This window comes from Odocoileus virginianus, unplaced genomic scaffold (assembly GCF_023699985.2).
Source record: "Odocoileus virginianus isolate 20LAN1187 ecotype Illinois unplaced genomic scaffold, Ovbor_1.2 Unplaced_Contig_54, whole genome shotgun sequence".
Lineage (NCBI taxonomy): Eukaryota > Metazoa > Chordata > Mammalia > Artiodactyla > Cervidae > Odocoileus > Odocoileus virginianus.
The window spans coordinates 98,550-118,986 of record NW_027224371.1 but is presented as its reverse complement, the minus strand read 5'-3'; the positions used below and the strand labels follow the sequence as shown (position 1 = coordinate 118,986).

The window sequence follows — 20,437 nt, the reverse complement described above, 5'->3', positions numbered from 1 at the left end:
AGACATTCTTTTCCTTAAATTGGTTTTAGATTGGCTCCTCCAACGGAAGAGACATCACTGTGTTAAGACCACGTGCTTTTACATCCCGCGCTTTTTGCCCTTTGCCCTTGGCCGCCTTCGCTTCCCCTCCAAAGGGAGGTTGGTGACGCCAAGCCGTTGGGGGAAGGGAGGGGGTGGCCCGCGGGTCTGAAGCGTTCCTATTGGTGGAGAGAAGGAGCGAGAAAGAGGCTTGAGCTGAAGCGAGGAAAAGAGGGGCTAAGGGGCGGGGCTTATCGGGAGGCGGGGCAAGAGGACCTTAGCAGGAGTGAGGCGCAAGAGCAATTTTTGGCGCCTCGCTGCGTTGGCCGCGGCGTCGAGCGCTGTCGCACAGCTGACAGCGGAGTCTTCCCCTCAGGAAGCTACCGTCTCTGTCGCCTCCTCCTCCTCCTCCTCCTCCACCGCCACCGCCTGCGCGGCGGCGGCGGCGGGGGCGGCGGCAGCGATTGTGCCTGCCTCCTCTGCCACCTCCACGCCTGCCTGTCCGCCTGCTGGTGACCGTTGGCGGCGGCGGCTTTGGCGGTTCCACTATGGCGGCGGCGGGGAGGGGGGGCAGTAGTTTTAAAGTAGACACCCGCCCTTGCCTGAGAGAAGGTGAGTTCCCGTCCCGGGGTGTGGGGGAGGCCCCATCTCCTTTGCTGCCTCTCTTCTGCCTGTCCCAGAGCGGATTGGGCACGGTTCGCCACCGCCCCACCCCCCACCTGCTGTGGCGCAGTAAAGGCCAAGCTCGCCCCGCCCCGCCCCACCGTAGTAGCCCCGAGTGTGCCAGAGAGGGACGAAGCAGAGAGGGGCTTCCCTACCTCCTGCCCGAAAAGGATGGGGGCCCCCAGGAAAAGGAACTGCAGGTACTCACAAGCCAGGAGTTCGAAGGGAAGAAAAAAAAAAAACAACACTTAATTTCTCTCCCAGCCAGGGCGCTTTAGTGTGCTCTCTCTAGGAATCCGAGGTGTGATTTGGTGAAAGGAGAGAGGGCAAGGTAGAAAGGTGCGCTGGAACTAGAAGGTCAGGGAAAGGGAAGGGGGACTGACGGCGAGAGGGACCAGGGATGAGAGAGAAACGGCCAAAGAAACGAGAGGGAGGAAATTTCCCTTTGGGGAAATTCAGCATCCTTCAGTGTAGAAACTTTGAGTAGTGTATTTAAGGAGAGACGAGATTAGACATTTGGGGAGGTTAGAGTGTATGTTGAGCTTTAAGGTAGGATCGGTTGGATTTTAGAGTCATAGGGTCTGGTGGAGGGGGTTGTACCGAGGAAAGAAGAGTGGCAGAGGCACAAATTTCAGAATTTCCTTTGGCTATTTGAGGGTGTAACCTTCCAAAGCAAGGTTTTCTTGCCCATCTTTAAGGTGGTTTTAGCTTTAATAAATAATGTACATACCAACACACATTACTCCTAATATAAGATATTTCTTGACGATTTCTGTCGAAGTAGTATTTAGTTCACACAAAGTACTATCTATTTGTGAACAGCCTACTAATAGCAAACTGTAAAATTTGCCATTGAAATGTGTTTTAAAGCAGTTTTGGAAATGCTTCTTATCTGGGTGAGACCGAGTCCACCGCAGATCTCTGTAAAGCATTTTGCCATCGTAAATTTCGTTATTAATTTCCAGTGTATTCTGTGTTGCCATATGCTGCTAATTTGCCTCTAAAGTGAAAGATCGTGGCCCCCCAAATAGAGTAAAATAATCTAAGTTACTTTTTCCTAGAAGTAAAAATAAAAGTATTCCATAAAAATAATTTTCACATTCTTAAATGATGTATCCCGTAACCTATGACATCTTTCATTTTGGAGGAATGGCAAAGCAGAAGAAAATCCCTTACAATGTTTGTCATAGGCACATTACATAAATGGCACTTACTAAATATAGAAGTTAGAAATACACTGTATATGATGGGGTTTTTTAATTTATGATCTCTTTTACTGAAGACAGCTTTTGAAAGACTTTTATTTAGTGTCTTCAGTCATCCTGGACTTAAACACAGTTGCTCAGCGATGAAGGTATGAAGCCTCCTGGAATTTTTGTTTTCATACCAAAGTTTTCTGTCTATAACCAACATGAAGGAGAGAACAGTTTTTCAGGAGTCAAGATCACATTTCAGTTTGACTCACATGGCCTTTTCACAGTAAGGTTTAGGACCAGCATCTTAAGGAAAAGATGGCTTTTTGCCTGGCTCTGTGACTGACTTGGTTGCAGTATCTTTGAATATATGCAGGTATTAATGGCTTTAAGAGTTACAAATTCAGAAAGTAGTGGCAATACCCTGTCTATACTACTGCTAGCTGGTAAAAATGAGGAGAGCCCTAAAATAGGAGTCTGCTGAATCTAGGTTCTGGTGTTAGTTTATCTGCTAGATTTTTCTGACCCTGAACAGATCTCAAGCTTCCTGGATTTGGCTCTTGACATTTATGAAATACAGGTATTGAACTAGCCAAACTCTAGCTAAATTTCAGATCTGAAAGTATGAACCATGGTTTTGCAGTTCTGCATTGATATTCTTTCAATAGCATTTCCATGGCTGTGCACTAGAACAGTGGTTCATAAACTATAGAAACCTTGACCACGATTTATGACCTGACATTCAGTGAGTAATACAATCTGTGTTGTTAGTGTTGATACAGTTTACTAGGATATGAGAAACCAAATATAATTGCTACCTAAAAATTATCTCTTACCATTTCATTTTGGGTAAATATCCTTCATTAACTGTTCAGTCCAAACCAAAACTCCTGACTTTTCACTTAACAAATGATACATAGTTAATATAGTACACTGTCCAAAATGCTATTTAGGTATGAAGTTATTTTTGTTTAGGTATTTATAGAGGCCATTAATTGTTACCAGTTATGAAGGAGAGGAGAGAAAAATGTTTCTTGGTGGTGTGCCAATATCTTTTGCTTGTTTTGTTTTTTAAGTCCTAGTTAGAAGATGACTAACAAGTTGCAAATAATTGTCAAGATTCAGATTATTACAAATCCACTACAGACAGGACCATTAAAAGTTACTTGATGAAACATTTGCTGATACATTTTCAACTATAGTCAATACTCCTGAGGCTTTCATCTGTCTTGGGGTTGGTAATGAGCAAATGTCAGTGGAGACTAGAAATTGCTAAGCAGGGAAGATTAGAAGCTTTGAAAGGTTACAAGTGGGAAATTGGACAATCAGCTTAAAAACAAATCAGCAAATAAAAGAAATGCCAAGTGAACATGTATGAAAAAACACAAGAAACAAATTCACAGAGAGGGGCAAGTCATGAGGTTTTCTAGGACCTTTCATATTTCATTCAGTAAAGTTTTTTCAAAATTGTATAATGGCTCAAAACTGAGTTTTCATCCAGTATTGATGTTACCATGTGATCATAGTAAAATTATCTAAACGAAAATAAACAGAAACCCTCTTGTTTATTTCCCTCTTCCTTTTAAGAAAAAGAAATTATTAAATAGATTCTGTTTTTTTTTATTATTTTTATTAGTTGGAGGCTAATTACTTTACAATATTGTAGTGGTTTTTGCCATACATTGACATGAATCAGCTATGGATTTACATGTGTTCCCCATCCTGATCCCCCCTCCCACCTCCCTCCCCATCCCATCCCTCTGGGTCTTCCCAGTGCACCAGCCCTGAGCACTTGGATCATCCAACCTGGGCTGGCAATCTGTTTCACACTTGATAATATACATATTTCAATGCTATTCTCTCAGATCACCCTACCCTCGCCTTCTCTCACAGAGTCCAAAAGTCTATTCTATACACCTGTGTCTCTTTTTCTGTCCTGCATATAGGGTTATCGTTACCATCTTTTAAAATTCCATATATATGTGTTAGTAGGACATCCTGGCATTTTACTTAATGATCTGTTTGCATAGCAATTACCTAACAAGGCTTTCCTTTGTCTTATTGTTCTTAAGTAAAGTTTCAAGTCCAGCATGAGAAAACCTAGTTAATAGCCTTTCTTTCATTTATTCAGGAATAATTTATTGTATGCCGTGTGTGTGCATGTTTGTGCATGTGTGTGTGCACCTGCACCGAACGTTTGGCTCAGTGCCCAGAATATACAGGCAAACTAGACGTAGCTATATTATAGAACTCAATAGTAGTGCTTGATCGTAAAATTATAAAGTAAAAATAAAATAATTGGGGGAAAGACAGTTTTAAGTGCAACTAGTCAGACTTCTAAAGCTGTCAAGACTGTGCCATTATTCATTGTAAATCTGTACTTTGCCCACATTGTCTCAAATATTATAGGCACACTAAAGCAAATCATATGATACATCTAATGTTGGTACTAAGGAAGAATAATTAGCCAACTGTTAGAATTAATTTTTAATTCTCTGCTTTTGGCAGAGTGGGGATATCTGGAGAGAGGTTAATGACCATTTCTAAGTTTCCAATCCTTTGCCTTATTAGGTGTCAATATGTGAAAATATTGACTAAGCATCTAGATTTATAAACATCTATTAATGTTATATTCATCACATGTATCTGTTACGATATTAACTTTGATTCTTTTCTACCTGAAACCAGTCTTGCAGATCCATTCACATTTACTAACCTCTTGGAATGAGGGGCATGGTGACTTTCTGATGCAAAGTAGTTCTCATGGATCAAGTAAGTTAATGAATTTAGACAGGACTTGAATTCAGTTTCTAACTTCATAAGCATGACTGCTGAGCTAGCTAGCCACAGAGTGCTTATGATTTTGAAGGTCAAGAATTTAGTTTTAATATTCAATAAATATTAAACATATACCAAGTACTCCCAATTTGTAAATTCCATTACATTTTATAATTGTTAATATGCCCTGAGAAAGCCTTCATTTTTTTATTGTGATAATCAGTGTAAATAAATCTTGCCAAACTCATAGGTCAGGTACTAATTTTATAATCTGAGAAAGTAAAGGTACTAGATAGCATATAGCTATGACTGTTCATAATGCTGACAGGTACAGATCTGCATTTCTGGCACAATTAATCTATCTGAAAACTCCTTAAATGGAATGTGCCCTTTAGGGAAATAAAGAGTTAAAACTCCTCTGCAATCCAAAAAAAAAACTCGGCAAGGTTAACTTCAGTTGCACCAAGTCCTACAGCTTAGTGTTGAGCTCTGCTCATTCTGTCCTAAGATAATGATGGTATTTAAAGATTGCAAAGATCAAGTCAGCTACTTCTTAAAAATACGTTTTAATCAAGAATGTTTGAGATAGATTATTTCTAAAGGTACAGTCATGGAGAATATAGTGCATATACTCCCAGTAGAATTAAAATGTTTACTTCTTAGCTTTCTTGATGGCTCCTGATTTCAAATCTGTGACTTAAGAATGAGATATATGTTCATAGTATTGCAGTCAACCCTTTTGAGGTTTGCTGCATTCTTGTCCCTATTAAAATAGAACATGCAAGGCATTCTTTACAATGCTGGTTTTTTTTTTTTTTTTTTGCATCAAGATAAACTGGACTATGAAATTCTTATTTCAGCAAAGCATTAAAACAGTTAGTAGCTAGTTCTTGCCATAAACATTTGATGAATTATCTTGAGGAAATTTGATGTTTTGTACAACTAAATCTAATTGTCATGTAACAAATGCAAGTAAGATTCATTTAAGTAAATATAGCCAATTATAAATTAGAGTCACCTAATTTGAATAAGCATAAACTTATTATCACATTATGGTGGTGTTCAGTTGCTAAGTCATGTCTGACTCTGTGACCCCATGGACTGCAGCACACCAGGCTTCCCTGTCCTTCACTGTCTCCCAGAGTTTGCTCAAACTCATGTCCATTGAGTCAGTGATGCCATCCAACCATCTCATCCTCTGCTGCCCCCTTCTCCTCCTGCCCTCAATCTTTCCCCAAATTAGGTTCTTTTCCAATGAGTCAGCTCTTGACATTTTGTGGACAAAGTATTGGAGCTTCAGCTTCAGCATCAGTCCTTCCAATGAATATTCAGGGTTGATTTCCTTTAGGATTGACTGATTTGATCTCCTTGCTGTCCAAGGGACTCTCAAGAGTCTTCTCCAGCGACCACAGTTTGAAAGCATCAATTCTTCAGTGCTCAGCCTTCTTTATGGTCCAGCTCTCACATCCATACATGACTACTGGAAAAACCTTTGTCAGGACCTTTGTTACTATGGACTTTGGTCAGCAAAGTAATGTCTCTGCTTTTTAATATGCTATCTAGGTTGGTCATCGGAGAAGGCAGTGGCACCCCACTCCAGTACTCTTGCCTGGAAAATCCCATGGACAGAGGAGCCTGGTAGGCTGCAGTCCACAGGGTCACGAAGAGTCAGAGTCATATGACTGGGCAACTTCACTTTCACTTTTCACTTTCATGCATTGGAGAAGGAAATGGCAACCCACTCCAGTGTTCTTGCCAGGAGAATCCCAGGGATGGGGGAGCCTGGTGGGCTGCCGTCTATGGGGTCTCACAGAGTCGGACATGACTGAAGCGACTTAGCAGCAGCAGCAATACTGTAGGCCATAGTTTTTTCTCCCATTCCAAGTTATTATGAAAGTTTTATTTTCTCAAGTCATGTAAACATTCCTTGTAGGAAGGAAGTAAAGAGATTAAGCACATTCATTAATAGAAAATTGGTTGATTCATTCTGTAACCAAAGGCTACAACTATACATAAATATAATCAAATTGTAGGAGCATCAAATACATGAACTCTTTTTTATAAGATCCCATTTATAATTTGTCATAAAATCACTCTTTCATTTAAAATAGCCTTCTTAAATGTTATTCAGTAGAAGATCATTTAGGTCAAGAATCTGCCTGCAATGCAGAAAACCCGGGTTTAGTCCCTGGATTGGGAATATTCCCTGAAGAAGAGAATGGCAACCCACTCCAGTATTCTTGCCTGGAGAGCCCCATGGACAGAGGAACCTGGCAGGCTTCAGTCCATGGGTCGCAAAGAGTCTGACACAACTGAGTGACTAACACTACACTACACTTGTGGCATTAATGGTAAAGAACCCATCTGCCAATGCAGAAGACATAAGAGATGTGGGTTCAATCCCTGGATCAGGAAGATTCCCCTGGAGGAGGGCCTGGCAATCCACTCTACTCTTCTTACATGGAGAATCCATGGACAGAGCTACATGAAGGCTACATGCCATAGGGTCACAAAGAGTTGGACATGACTGAAGCGACTTAGCATGCAGGCACACTACTGCTAGCAAAACAAAGGTTTATTACTTGTTTATGCAGTTTCTTGAGTGACAGGTTGGCTCTGCAGGTTGTCAGCTGCCTTTCATGCCATAGTTCAGGGAGAAGAAGGGTGATTTGAATTTTTTTCAATATTTTATTTTTTATTGTCATATGCATAATATAAAGGTTTCCATTTTGATTGTTTTCAGGTGTGCAATTCAGTGACATTCATGTTGTTATGCCACCTGCACCACTATCCATGTCCAGAACTTTTTCATTGCCCCAAACTGAAACTTTTGTTATGTGACTATATTTCTACACTCTATAGAACTTGCTGACTCTGGAAAATAACAGATATTTAAAAGTTATCTTTTCCATATCCTATGAGTTTAAGCTCTCACTCCATTATCAGACTTAGGTTCTCTTCCCATATTGAACCAAGTTTTTGACAGTACTTCTTTATTCCCCATTGCTTTTGTTTTATGTTAAAACAAAGAAATGGTATCAGCATCAAATTCCTGTATACTTCAAAGACACTATATCCGAGTCCATATTTGAGAATATACCACTGTATCATTAAGATCTCACTACCAATCTGCCCTAAGGTGTGCTTTGATACAGAGTATAAATCTTGCAAAGCTATGATTTTTCCAGTAGTCATGTATGGATGTGAGAGTTGGACTATAAAGAAAGCTGAGTGCCGAAGAATTGATGCTTTTGAAATGTGGTGTTGGAGAAGACTCTTGAGAGTCTCTTGGACAGCCAGGGGAGCAAATTGGTCAATCCTAAAAGAAATCAACCCTGAATATTCATTGGAAGGACTGATGCTGAAGCTGAAACTCCAATACTTTGGCCACCTGATGGGAAGAAGCTGACTCCTTGGAAAAGACCCTGATGCTAGGAAAGATTGAAGGCAGGAGGAGAAGGGGACGATAGAGGATGAGATGGTTGGATGGCATCACCGACTTGATGGACATGAGTTTGAGCAAGCTCCGGGAGTTGGTGATGGACAGGGAAGTCTGGTGTGCTGCAGTCCATGGGGTCACAAAGAGTCGGATGTGACTGAGCGACTAAATTGATGCATATTTTTTCCAGAATTATGATAGCAGGCAAAATATGTCAAGGAATGAAGAACATCTCAGAAGTGCTACGTTAGGAATATTAAAACAGTATACCTAGGATTAACTGGGAGATGTTTACCATCTATGTTTAAAGCAGCTTATTTGCTGCATACAAAAGATGAAATCCTATTTCACAGCATTCAGTATTTTTCATTTGATATTCTAATATGTAACCTATTTATATATGTTTTAACCCTTGGTCTCCAACCAAATTAGATTGAAAGATGCAGGGCCATCTGCCATGAATTTGGTGTATTCTTTGTTATTGAAAACTGAGCCGCTTATACCTAAATTATAACTAAAATAATACTTCAGTTTGCTAAGAAGACGTTTACTTTCTGACCCTAGCTATAATGACTAGAACCTTATATTCAGAAATATGTGTGTATTGCCAAGAAATATTTGAGAAAGAACCAGTTTTGGAGTTAGGACATAGACAAGGAGATGCTAATAATGGAGGATTAGGGGAAGAAATACTGAGAACTTTTGAAGTTTTAGACCCGTAAAGTGTGTATGAACTGAATAGCTGCTTAATACTTCAAATCATCTTTTGTGCTTTCCTGGTAGGCTTACTATTTGGAAAGAGCTAAGATATTTGGGTCCTTCTGTAAGTACCCCACCAAAATTTTGCTTCTGTATGTATTCTAAAATACAATATTTTCCCTTGACCATCAACCCATGATATAGTCAAGTACAAAAGAAACTCCAGAAATGGTAACCTGATACATGATATGTCTGTGGTATGTTCTTAGTTATATGGCTAGTTAGTCGCAGGGTAAAGTCTTAATACAGTCTCCCTCTTTCTAGTGCTTTTTACAGTCTTACTGCTTTTGGAATTAAAAATTGATATAAGCCCATATTTTAGCAATCAACCAATAAAAATACACTTGTTTTCTATTCTAACCAGTTTAAAAAAGACATGGTGAGAGTATAATGAAGAAAAGAAAAGTGAGGAAAATACAACTCTCCAAGTTTCTTCAGCTATACCTTGGTCCTGCTTCCTATCAGAACCAGCTCTTGAAGTCTAGTTCTTTGAGAGAACACTTCAGTTCCTGGCATGTAGTGATTGCTCAGTAAACATTAGTGCCTCTCTCAGCCATCTTCCTCACAGCCATTGTCATTAACTCATCTGACCCCTAATTTAACATCTGCTTCCTGAAGTTGGCCTTCTCCATGAAAAATATCTGTACTATCACCAGTTTTATCTATTTTCAGAGCTGGCTATAGGCCATTTTTTTTCTGGATGTCCCAAAATCATGTCTCAAGGAGTGGGGATCAGGGTAAAGTAGGGCCTAAAGGAATATTTATTTAGCATCCTGTGTGAATCAAACATATGTTTCTTACATTTGCCAAACCTAGAAAGGAAGTTTCTCATTTAAGACTTTGGTCTTTTTAAGAGTCAGCTCTCTGTACATCTGTGTCTCTTTTTCTGTTTTGCATATAGGGTTATCATTACCATCTTTCTAAATTCCATATATATGTGTTAGTATGCTGTAATGTTTTTTATCTTTCTGGCTTACTTCACTCTGTATAATGGGCTCCAGTTTCGTCCATCTCATTAGAACTGATTCAGGAGAAGACGAGGGTAGGATGTTCAGAGAGAACAGCATTGAAGCAAGTATACTATCAAGGGTGAAACATCACCAGCCCAGGTTGGATGCCATGAGACAAGTGCTCGGGCCTGGTGCACTGGGAAGACCCAGAGGGATTGGGTAGAGAGGGAGGTGGGAGTGGGGATCGGGATAGGGAATACATGTAAATTCATGGCTGATTCATGTCAATGTATGACAAAACCCACTACAATATTGTAGAGTAATTAGCCTCCAACTAATAAAAATAAATGAAAAAAAAAACACAGCCATTATTAAAAATTATATAAGTTCGCAACTTTATAAATCATATTAAAAACAAAGGCAAGAAACACACACACACACACACACAAAAGAGCCAGCTCTCAGGGAAATCTTGGGCAGGCTTAGGTTTGAATCCTAACTCTGACACTTAACTAGCTGTGTGACTTTGTGATAATTGCTTGACTTCTCCAAGCCTCACATAGCACCTTTAGAAAGTAGATATCATTACATTCATGTTAAATTTAGGGGAAATGCAGCTTGAGAATTGGTAGTATGGCATGACCTCTGGAAAACAATACCCCGTCATTTGTAATTGCCCACAGTAAAAAGCCACCTTCCACAATGCTCCTGAGATAAATCTGAATGTATACAGGATCTGTTTGGGGGTCCAGAAAAATTCCTATCTATATAACTATGTCCTGGAGATACAGAGTTTATTCAGTTTCAGGTGGAAAAGAAGTTTGTATTTTAGTAAAAAATTAGCATGAGTTAACAGTATGATGTGACCACCCAAAGATGGTAAAGCGATCTTAGGCTGAATTACTAGAAGAAATATTCAAAATAAGGAGCAGAATATACTTAATATTAGTGAACTGTACACTGAATAATGGTTAAGGTGGTAAAATTTATGTTATATGGGTTTTTTTTTTACCACAGTTTAAAAGATTAAGGTGATTTCATTTTATTAGTTTGTTCTGATTGTGACCCACATTAGGGTGATTGTGTTTGTGTTGCACTTTGTGAATGACATGGATTTAGGCAAACTAGTTAAAGATCTACAAATCATGCTGCATGACAGAACTGGGATCAGTTCACAGATAGGCTCAAGAGGAAGGGAAGGAATAAAGATGTAATGGTTCTCTAAAAATATTTAAGAAGAAAGCATATGCTTACAATGACTTAAAGGAATAGAACTAAGACTAGTAGAAGCTCAGCTCTAAGATAGTGATTCTCAAAGTGTGGTCCCCAGACCAGCAGCATCAGCATCACTAGGGAACTTTTTTAAAATGTACATTCTTGGGGCCCCTATCCTGGGACTACGGCATCAGAAATCCTGGAATGGGGTCCAACAATCTCTTTAAACAAACTTTCCAGGTGATTCTGATGCATACTAAAGTTTGAGAACCCCTACTGTAGGAAAACAGATTTCAGTTCAACAAAAAGAAGCAAAAAATTTGGCTGCTAAAAAAGATAGCAGTGATTCTCAACCTTCACTGTGCAACAGAGTCCCACACAAAACTTTGGGAAAAAAAAAAACAAGCAATAAAGCATGGCTGGGAACCACTCCCAGAGATTTGAGTTAATTGGTCTGGGATGGAGCCTGGGCATTAGTATGTTCTGAAAACAACCAAGGTGATTATAATGTGCAGCCTGGATTGAGAACTACCTTGGTGGAAGACTCAACAAGGATCACTAGGTTGGCTGTTTAAAGATATTACTTAGGGATCCTATTTACAAACACAGATTCTTGGTCCTCAATCCTGGAGATTTAAATAGATCTGAAGTAGTGCCAAAGAATATTTTCTTTTTATTTCCTCCATCCCTTCTTCATTCCTTCATTAAAAACAATCTCTTCATGTTACACTAAAACTCTGTTAGCTTGATAAGTATCATTCTAGATGACAAGACCTTTGTATCAATCATCTTATTTACTAAAAAGATATTGTACAGTCATTATGTGTAAGGATCTGAGCCTGTCCTGTCGAGCATGGTTGATCATGAGAATGACTTGTGGGTGGATGGGACCACCCACAGAAAGTTTTATTTTGATTCAGCATGTTTGATTTTGAAGCTGTGCCTATGAATTTGATGTGAAACCCTGATTCAGAATGATTCTTACCTGAAGGTTTGTTTCTGAAATTTTGAATGTAGATTTAATCATCTTTGAATTAGTAAAGTGTGCTATTTAAGTAGACCTTTTTTTTTTAAGTAGACCTTTTAAGTACACTCTAATATGCAACATCACTCTGATGTCTTCTTTTTGAATTTTAGATTTTTGTGTGTTTTAATTTTTGATTCACTAAAGTTAACATATTCATTATATTATACCCACAATGAGAATTTGCTATTGACAAGTAATTGTAGATGAGTGAATTGGATAAAAGGTCAGAGGTCTACCTCCTGCATCAGCAACAGCACTGCTTAAGCTTACATGCAATAAATCTAAAGACTTATCATATTCATGGCAAGTTTTAAGCTCAGGCTATAATACCCTTTAGCTTCCATAGATATGGGTGGCGCTAGTGGTAAAGAACACGCCTGCCAATGCAGGAGACATAAGATTCAGGTCAGTTCAGTCGCTCAATTGTGTCTGCCTCTTTGCAACCCCATGGACTGCAGAACACCAGGCTTCCCTCTCCATCACCAACTCCCAGAGCTTGCTCAAACTCATGTCCATTGAGTTGTTGATGCCATCAAACCATCTCATCCTCTGCCATCCCCTTCTACTCCTGCCTTCAATCTTTCCCAGCATCAAGGTCTTTTCCAAGGAGCCAGTTGTCTGCATCAGGTGGCCAAAGTATTGGAGCCTCAGCATCAGTCCTTCCAATGAATATTCAGGGCTGATTTCCTTTAGGATTGACTGGCTTGATCTTCTTGCAGTCCAAGGGACTCTCAAGAGTCTTCTCCAACACCACATTTCAAAAGCATCAATTCTTCAGCACTCAACTTTCTTTATAGTCCAACTCTCACATCCATACATGACTGCTGGAAAAACTATAGCTTTGACTAGACAGACCTTTGCTGGCAAAGTAATGTCTCTGTTTTTTAATATGCTGTACAAGTTTAGTCATAGCTTTTCTTCCAAGGAACAAGTGTCTTTTAATTTCGTGGCTGCAGTCCCCACCTGCAGTGATTTTGGAGCCCCACAAAAATAAATTCTGTCACTGTTTCCGCTGTTTCCCCATCTATTTGCCATGAAGTGACAAGACTGGATGCCATGATCTTAGTTTTCTGAATGTTGAGTTTTAAGCCAACTTTTTCACTCTCTTTCACTTTCATCAAGAGGCTCTTTAGTTCTTCTTCATTTTCTGCCATAAGGATGATGTCATCTGAGTATCTGAGGTTACTGATATTTCTCCTGGCAATCTTGATTCCAGCTTGTTCTTCATCCAGTCCAGCGTTTCTCATGATGTACACTGCATATAAGTTAAATAAGCAGGGTGACAATATACAGCCTTGATGTACTCCTTTTCCCAATTTGGAACCAGTCTGTTGTTCCATGTCTGGTTCCAACTGTTGCTTCTTGACCTGCATACAGATTTCTCAGGAGGCATCTTAGGTGGTCTGGGATTCCCATCTCGAAGAATTTTCCACAATTTTGTTGTGATCCACACAGTGAAAGGATTTGGCGAAGTCAATAAAGCAGAAGTAGATGTTTTTCTGGAACTCTCTTGCTTTTTCAATGATCCAATGGATGTTGGCAATTTGATCTCTAGTTCCTCTGCCTTTTCTAAATCCAGCTTGAACATCTGGAAGTTCACAGTTCATGTACTGTTGAAGCCTGGCTTGGAGAATTTTGAGCATTACTTTGCTAGCGTGTGAGATGAGTGCAATTGTGTGGTGGTTTGAGCATTCTTTGGCATTGCCTTTCTTTGGGATTGGAATGAAAACTGACCTTTTCCGGTCCTGTGGCCACTGCTGAGTTTTCCAAATTTTCTGGCATACTGAGTGCAGCACTTTCACAGCATCATCTTTTAGGATTTGAAATAGATCAGCTGGAATTCCATCACCTCCACTAGCTTTGTTCATAGTGATGCTTCCTAAGGCCCACTTGACTTCACATTTCCAGGATGTCTGGCTCTAGGTGAGTGATCACACCATCATGGTTATCTGGGTCATGAAGATCTTTTTTGTATAGTTCTTCTGTGTATTCTTGCCACCTCTTCTTAATATCTTCTGCTTCTGTTAGGTCCATACCATTTCTGTTCTTTATTGTGCCCATCTTTGCATGAAATTTTCCCTTGGTATCTCAAATTTTCTTGAAGAGATCTCTAGTCTTTCCCATTCTATTGTTTTCCTCTATTTCTTTGCATTGATCACTGAGGAAGGCTTTCTTATCTCTCCTTGCTGTTCTTTGGAACTCTGCATTCAGATGGGTGTATCTTTCCTTTTCTCCTTTGCCTTTTGCTTCTCTTCTTTTCTCAGCTATTTGTAAGGCCTCCTCAGACAACCATTTTGCCTTTTTGCATTTCTTTTTCTTGGGGATGGTCTTGATCACTGCCTCCTGTACAATGTCATGAACCTCCATCCATAGTTCTTCAGGCACTCTATCAGATCTAATCCCATTGAATCTGTCACTTCCACTGTATAATTGTAAGGGATTTGATTTAGGTCATACTTGAATGGTCTAGTGGTTTTCCCTACTTTCTTCAATTTAAGTCTGAATTTGGCAATAAAGAGTTCATGATCTGAGCCACAGTCAATTCCCAGTCTTGTTTTTGCTGACTGTATAGAGCTTCTCCATCTTTGGCTGCAAAGAATATAATCAGTCTGATTTTGGTATTGACCATCTGGTGATGTCCATGTGTAGAGTCTTCTCTTGTGTTGTTGGAAGAGGGCATTTGCTATGACCAGTGTGTTCTCTTGGCAAAACTCTATTAGCCTTTGCCCTGCTTCATTTTGTACTCCAAGGCCAAATTTGCCTGTTACTCCAGGTATCTCTTGACTTCCTACTTTTGCATTCCAGTCCCCTATAATGAAAAGGACATCTTTTTTGGGTGTTAGTTCTAGAAGGTCTTGTAGGTCTTCATAGAACTGTTCAACTTCAGCTTCTTCAGCATTATTGAGTTGGGGCATAGACTTGGATTACTGTGATATTGAATGGTTTGCCTTGGAAACAAACAGAGATCATTCTGTCATTTTTGAGACTGCACCCAAGAACTGCATTTTGGACTCTTTTGTTGACTGTGAGGCTACTCCATTTCTTCTAAGGGATTCTTGCCCACAGTAGTAGATTTAATGGTCATCTGAGTTAAATTCACCCATTCCAGTCCATTTTAGTTCACTGATTCCTAAATGTCGATGTTCACTCTTGCCATCTCCTGTTTGACCACTTCCAATTTGCCTTGATTCATGGACCTAACATTCCAGGTTCCTATGCAATATTGTTCTTTACAGCATCAGACTTTACTTCCATCACCAGTCACATCCACAACTGGGTGTTGTTTTTGCTTTGACTCATCATTTCTGGAGTTATTTCTCCACGCTTCTCCAGTAACATATTGGACACCTACTGACCTGGGGAGTTTATCTTTCAGTGTCATATCTTTTTGCCTTTTCATACTGTTTCATGGGGTTCTCAAGTCAAGAATACTGAAGTGGTTTGCCATTCCCTTCTCCAGTGGACCACATTTTGTCAGAACTCTCCACCATGACCCGTCCATCTTGGGTGGCCTACATGGCATGGCTCATGGTTTCATTGAGTTAGACAAGGCTGTGGCTACAGTCCACGGGGTCGCAAAGAGTCATATGTGACTTAGCTTACATGCACCTCTTATATTTGCTTCTTCCTTTCTATGCCTACTGCACACTTCTGGTTTAACTTCATGGCCTTTTGCCTGCGACTGATTCCTAATTCATAGCCCTATTTTAAGTCACTTCTTTTCCCTTGTTGAATGCAGAATTAAGTCTAAATGCCTTAATGAAGCCATTTATGAGTTAGCCTCATTCCAAGCTTTCAATTATTGTCCTTCATATTCTTGTTGTTGTTCAGTTGCTCAGTTGTATTTGACTCTTTGCGACTCCATGGACTGCAGCACACCAGGCTTTCCTGTCCTTCACTGTCTCTCCAGAGTTTGCTCAAACTCATGTCCATTGAGTTGGTGATGCCATCCAACCATCTCATCCTCTGCTGCCCCCTTCTCCTCCTGCCTTCAATCTTTCCCAAAATCAGGGTCTTTTCCAATGAATCAGCTGTTCGCATCAGGTGGCCAAAGTATTGGAGCTTCAGCTTCAGCATCAGTCCTTTCAATGAATATTCAGGGTTGATTTCCTTTAGGATTGAGTAGTTTGATCTCCTTACTGTCCAAGGGACTCTCAAGTGTCTTCTCCAGCACACAGTTCAAAAGCATCGATTCTTTGGCACTCAGTGTTTCTTTATGGTCCAACTCTCACATCCATACATGACTACTGGAAAAACCATAGCTTTGACTATATGGACCTTTGTCGGCAAAGTGATGTCTCTGCTTTTTAATATGCTGTCTAGATTTGTCATAGCTTTTCTTCCAAGGAGCAAGTGTCTTTTAATTTCATGGCTGCAGTCACCATCTACAGTGATTTTGGAGCTCAAAGAAAATAAAATCTGTCATTGTTTCCATTTTTTCCCATCTATCTGCCATGAAGTCATGGGACTGGATGTCATGATCTTTGTTTTTTGAGCATTGAGTTTTAAGCCACTTTTTCAGTCTCCTCTTTCATTTTCATCAAAAGACTCTTTAGTTCCTCTTTGCTTTCTGCCATTAGGATGGTATCATCTGCATATCTGAGGTTATTGATATTTCTTCTGGCAATCTTGATTACAGCTTGAGCTATAATTTGATCTCTGGTTCCTCTCCTTTTTCTAAATCTAGCTTATACATCTGCAAGTTTCTTGATTCACATACTATTGAAGCCTAGCTTGAAGGATTTTGAGCATTACCTTGCTAGCATGTGAAATGAGCACAATTGTGCAGTAGTTTGAACATTCTTTGGCATTGCCCTTCTTTGAGATTAGAATGAAAACTGACCTTTTCCAGTCCTGTGGCCACTGCTGAGTTTTCCAAATTTGCTGGCATATTGAGTATTGCACTTTAATAGCATCATCTTTTAGGATTTGAAACATCTAAAATATTTCAAATAATGTCCAAATTACCACTCAATTGCACTCATTTCACATGCTAGCAAGGTAATGCTCAAAATCCTTCAAGGTGGGCTTCAATAATACATGAACTGGAACTTCCAGATATACAAGCTGAATTTAGAAAAGGCAGAGTGACCAGAGATCAAATTGCTAACATCTGTTGGATAATAGAAATAGCAAAGGGATTCCAGAAAAACACCTGCTTTATTGACTACATGAAAGCCTTTGACTGTGTGGATCACAACAAACTGGAAAATTGTTAAAGAGATGGGAATACCAGACCACCTTACCTGCCTCCTGAGAAACCAGTATGCAGGTCAAGAAGCAACAGTTAGAACCAGACATGAAACAAGGACTGGTTCCAAAATTGGGAAAGGAGTATGTCAAGGCTGTATTTTGTCACCCTGCTTATTTAACTTATATGCAGAGTACATCATGAGAAACTCTGGGCTGGATGAAGCTCAAGGTGGAATCAGGATTGGCAGAAGAAATATCGATAACCTCAGATATGCTAATGACACCACCTTAATGGCAGAAAGCTAAGAGGAACTAAAGAGCCTCTTGATGAAGGTCAAAGAGGAGACTGAGAAAGCTGGCATAAACTCAACATTCAACAAAATGAAGATCATGGCATCCAGTCCTATCACTTAATAGCAAATAGATGGGGAAAAATGGAAACAGTGACAGATTTTATTTTCTTGAGCTTCAAAATCACTGTGGATGGTAACTGCAGCCATGAAATTAAAAGACTTCTCCTTGGAAGAAAAGCTGTGACAAACCTAGACAGCTTATTAAAAGGCAGAGACATCACTCTGCCGACAAAGGTTCATCTAGTCCAAGCTATGTTTTCTCTATAGTCATGTTTGGATGTGAGAGTTGGACCATAAAGAAGGCTGAAAGCCAAAGAATTGATGCTTTCGAACTGTGGTGCTGGAGAAGACTTGAGAGTCCCTTGGACAGCAAGGAGATCAAACCAGTCAACCCTAAAGGAAATCAACCCTGAATATTCATTGGCAGGACTGATGCTGAAGCTCCAATAGTTTGACCACCTGATGCGATGATGTTGGGAAAGATTGAGGGCAGGAGAAGGGAGCAGTAGAGGATAAGATTGTTGGATGGCATCACTGACTCAATGGACATGATTTTGAGCAAACTCTGGGAGATAGTGAAGGACAGGGAAGCCTGGTGTGCTGAAGTCCACAGGGTCACAGAGTTGGACATGACTGAGCAACTGAACAACAAAATACTTGAAATATGAAATCATATTCTTGACCCCCCCCCCCATACCTCCACTCTTCTATCTGAATGTTATACATTGTTTAAAGCTCAGTTCAAAACTTATTTTCCTCTAGAAAGCTTTCCCCAAAATTCTCAGCAGGAATACATTGTACCTTATGTCTTATATCACTTATGACATTTTGATCTTTGGATCATAGTTCTTTCTATACACATCTTCCCTGATAAATTGTAAATTTCTTGAAATTAATACTCATTTGATGCATCATTTCCAACATGTAGAACAGTTATGTATATATAATGGAAAAGGTCAAGATAAAAAGTTTAAGTTCCAACTTCACGGAATAACACATGTGATAAGTTTTCTTGATTTCAGTGAATCCTAATTTCCTAACCTTCAGAATTTGGGAAACGACACTTACCTCGCAGATTTGTTTTAAGGACTAAAAGAGTAAGCTATTATCTTGTTTACACAGACACAAAAGCCTTCAATAACTATTCTTTTTTTTTTTCCTTATCTCTTTCCAAAATGTGTACCATAGTATTTTGAAACTAACCTCAGTAAATAACAATAAATCTTAATGATGCGCAAGATATTGAGGGCCTGAACTCGGGTAGTGTTATGGGAAATTTAAAGGAAGAGATGGATATCAAATAACATTATAAGCTAGAATGGACAAGAAACAGTGGTTTACTGTGGTGAATAATGGCTGAGATTTTGAGTCTGGAATATCATACCATTTAATAAAGAAATACGGACCAAGAACTTGTTTGAGAAAATGAGTCAAAGGCAGTAAGTTTAGGCAATACCATTCTAAAGGAAAAGTTGTAGGGGTACCAATAATTTCATGGCCTTCGTGGAAATGATCTGGGTCACCAATAATGAAAAACTGTGTTTAAAAAACTCAGCCTTCATATTTCCCAACTTGACTGTCAGTATCAAACTTTGACTATTAGAAGTAGGGAAATCTGGAATTAAAGTTTGATATAGGAAAAAAGTGAATGTTAAGTCTTAGGAATTCTTGAACCTCTAAATCAGTAGTTTCTTTTTGCCTTCTTTTTTTTTTTTTTAAACTTATAAGAACTTTGTTTTGTTTTTTGTTTTGTTTTGTTTTGTTTTTTGTTTTTTTCCATTTATTTTTATTAGTTGGAGGCTAATTACTTTACAACATTGCAGTGGTTTTTGTCATACATTGAAATGAATTAGCCATGGATTTACATGTATTACCCATCCCGGTCCCCCCTCCCACCTCCCTCTCCACCCCATCCCTCTGGGTCTTCCCAGTGCACCAGGCCCGAGCACTTGTCTCATGCATCCAACCTGGGCTGGTGATCTGTTTCACCCTAGATATACATGTTTCGATGTTGTTCTCTTGAAACATCCCACCCTCGCCTTCTCCCACAGAATCCACAAGTCTGTTCTATAGATCTGAGTCTCTTTTTCTGTTACCATCTTTCTAAATTCCATATATATGTGTTAGTATAATGGAAACTTTCCCTCTGTAGCAAGTTATATTGCCACCAAATGATAATATTTGCTTATTATTACAAATTTTAATAGGAAGTTCAAGATCTTATGCTGTGCTCATTGCATATAGTAGTTAAGGGAAGTCCTGAAATATATTTTAGTTAAACTGTTTACCTTGCTAACTTTACAGTCAAAATTAGAGAAATGATATATTTTAGAACAACCTAAAAATAATTCAGAGGGGATGCTATACATTATAGGCATAAATTTATAGCTGTTCAACCTGTTTTTGACATGTTCCTTGTTACAATTATTATTATCTTGAACATGCAATTTTAAAAAGCCTTTTTAGTCCATACAGTGGTACTGAAAACTAAAGCTCAGCTGAAGATATCCAACATAACTTTTAAAATAAATACTTTTAAAGGTTTTTAAATAGAAAGTCCTACAGACTTCTTGCAAAAATTAAAACAGTTGTACAGAAATTAAAATTTTAAATTTTCTCCCTTTCATCCTTTTCTGGCCCTGCTTCCCAAAGCTAATCATTTTTAAATTTAATTTATATCTTTCCACGTATTTATAGGTGATGTATATTTAATTTTTGTTAGTGTTGGAAATGGATATATTTATTGTTCTTCAATTTTTTGTTCATTTGATATGTCATGGGCATTTCACCATGAAAGTATGTGTAGTATTAGCTTATTCACTTAAATAGCCAAATAGCAAGCAAAATTT

The 20,437-nt window shown here is 39.1% G+C and overlaps 1 protein-coding gene across 1 annotated transcript in view; it reads left to right on the top strand.

The window, feature by feature from the left end:
• The first annotated feature begins 441 nt into the window (after window positions 1-441).
• Window positions 442-20,437, top strand: part of ZMAT1 (zinc finger matrin-type 1) — a 42,937-nt gene continuing 22,941 nt past the window's right edge. The window contains exon 1 of the mRNA XM_070464668.1: window positions 442-630. Within this exon, the coding sequence (XP_070320769.1) occupies window positions 567-630 (64 nt within the window). The 5' untranslated portion in view covers window positions 442-566. The remainder of the gene's footprint in view (window positions 631-20,437) is intronic.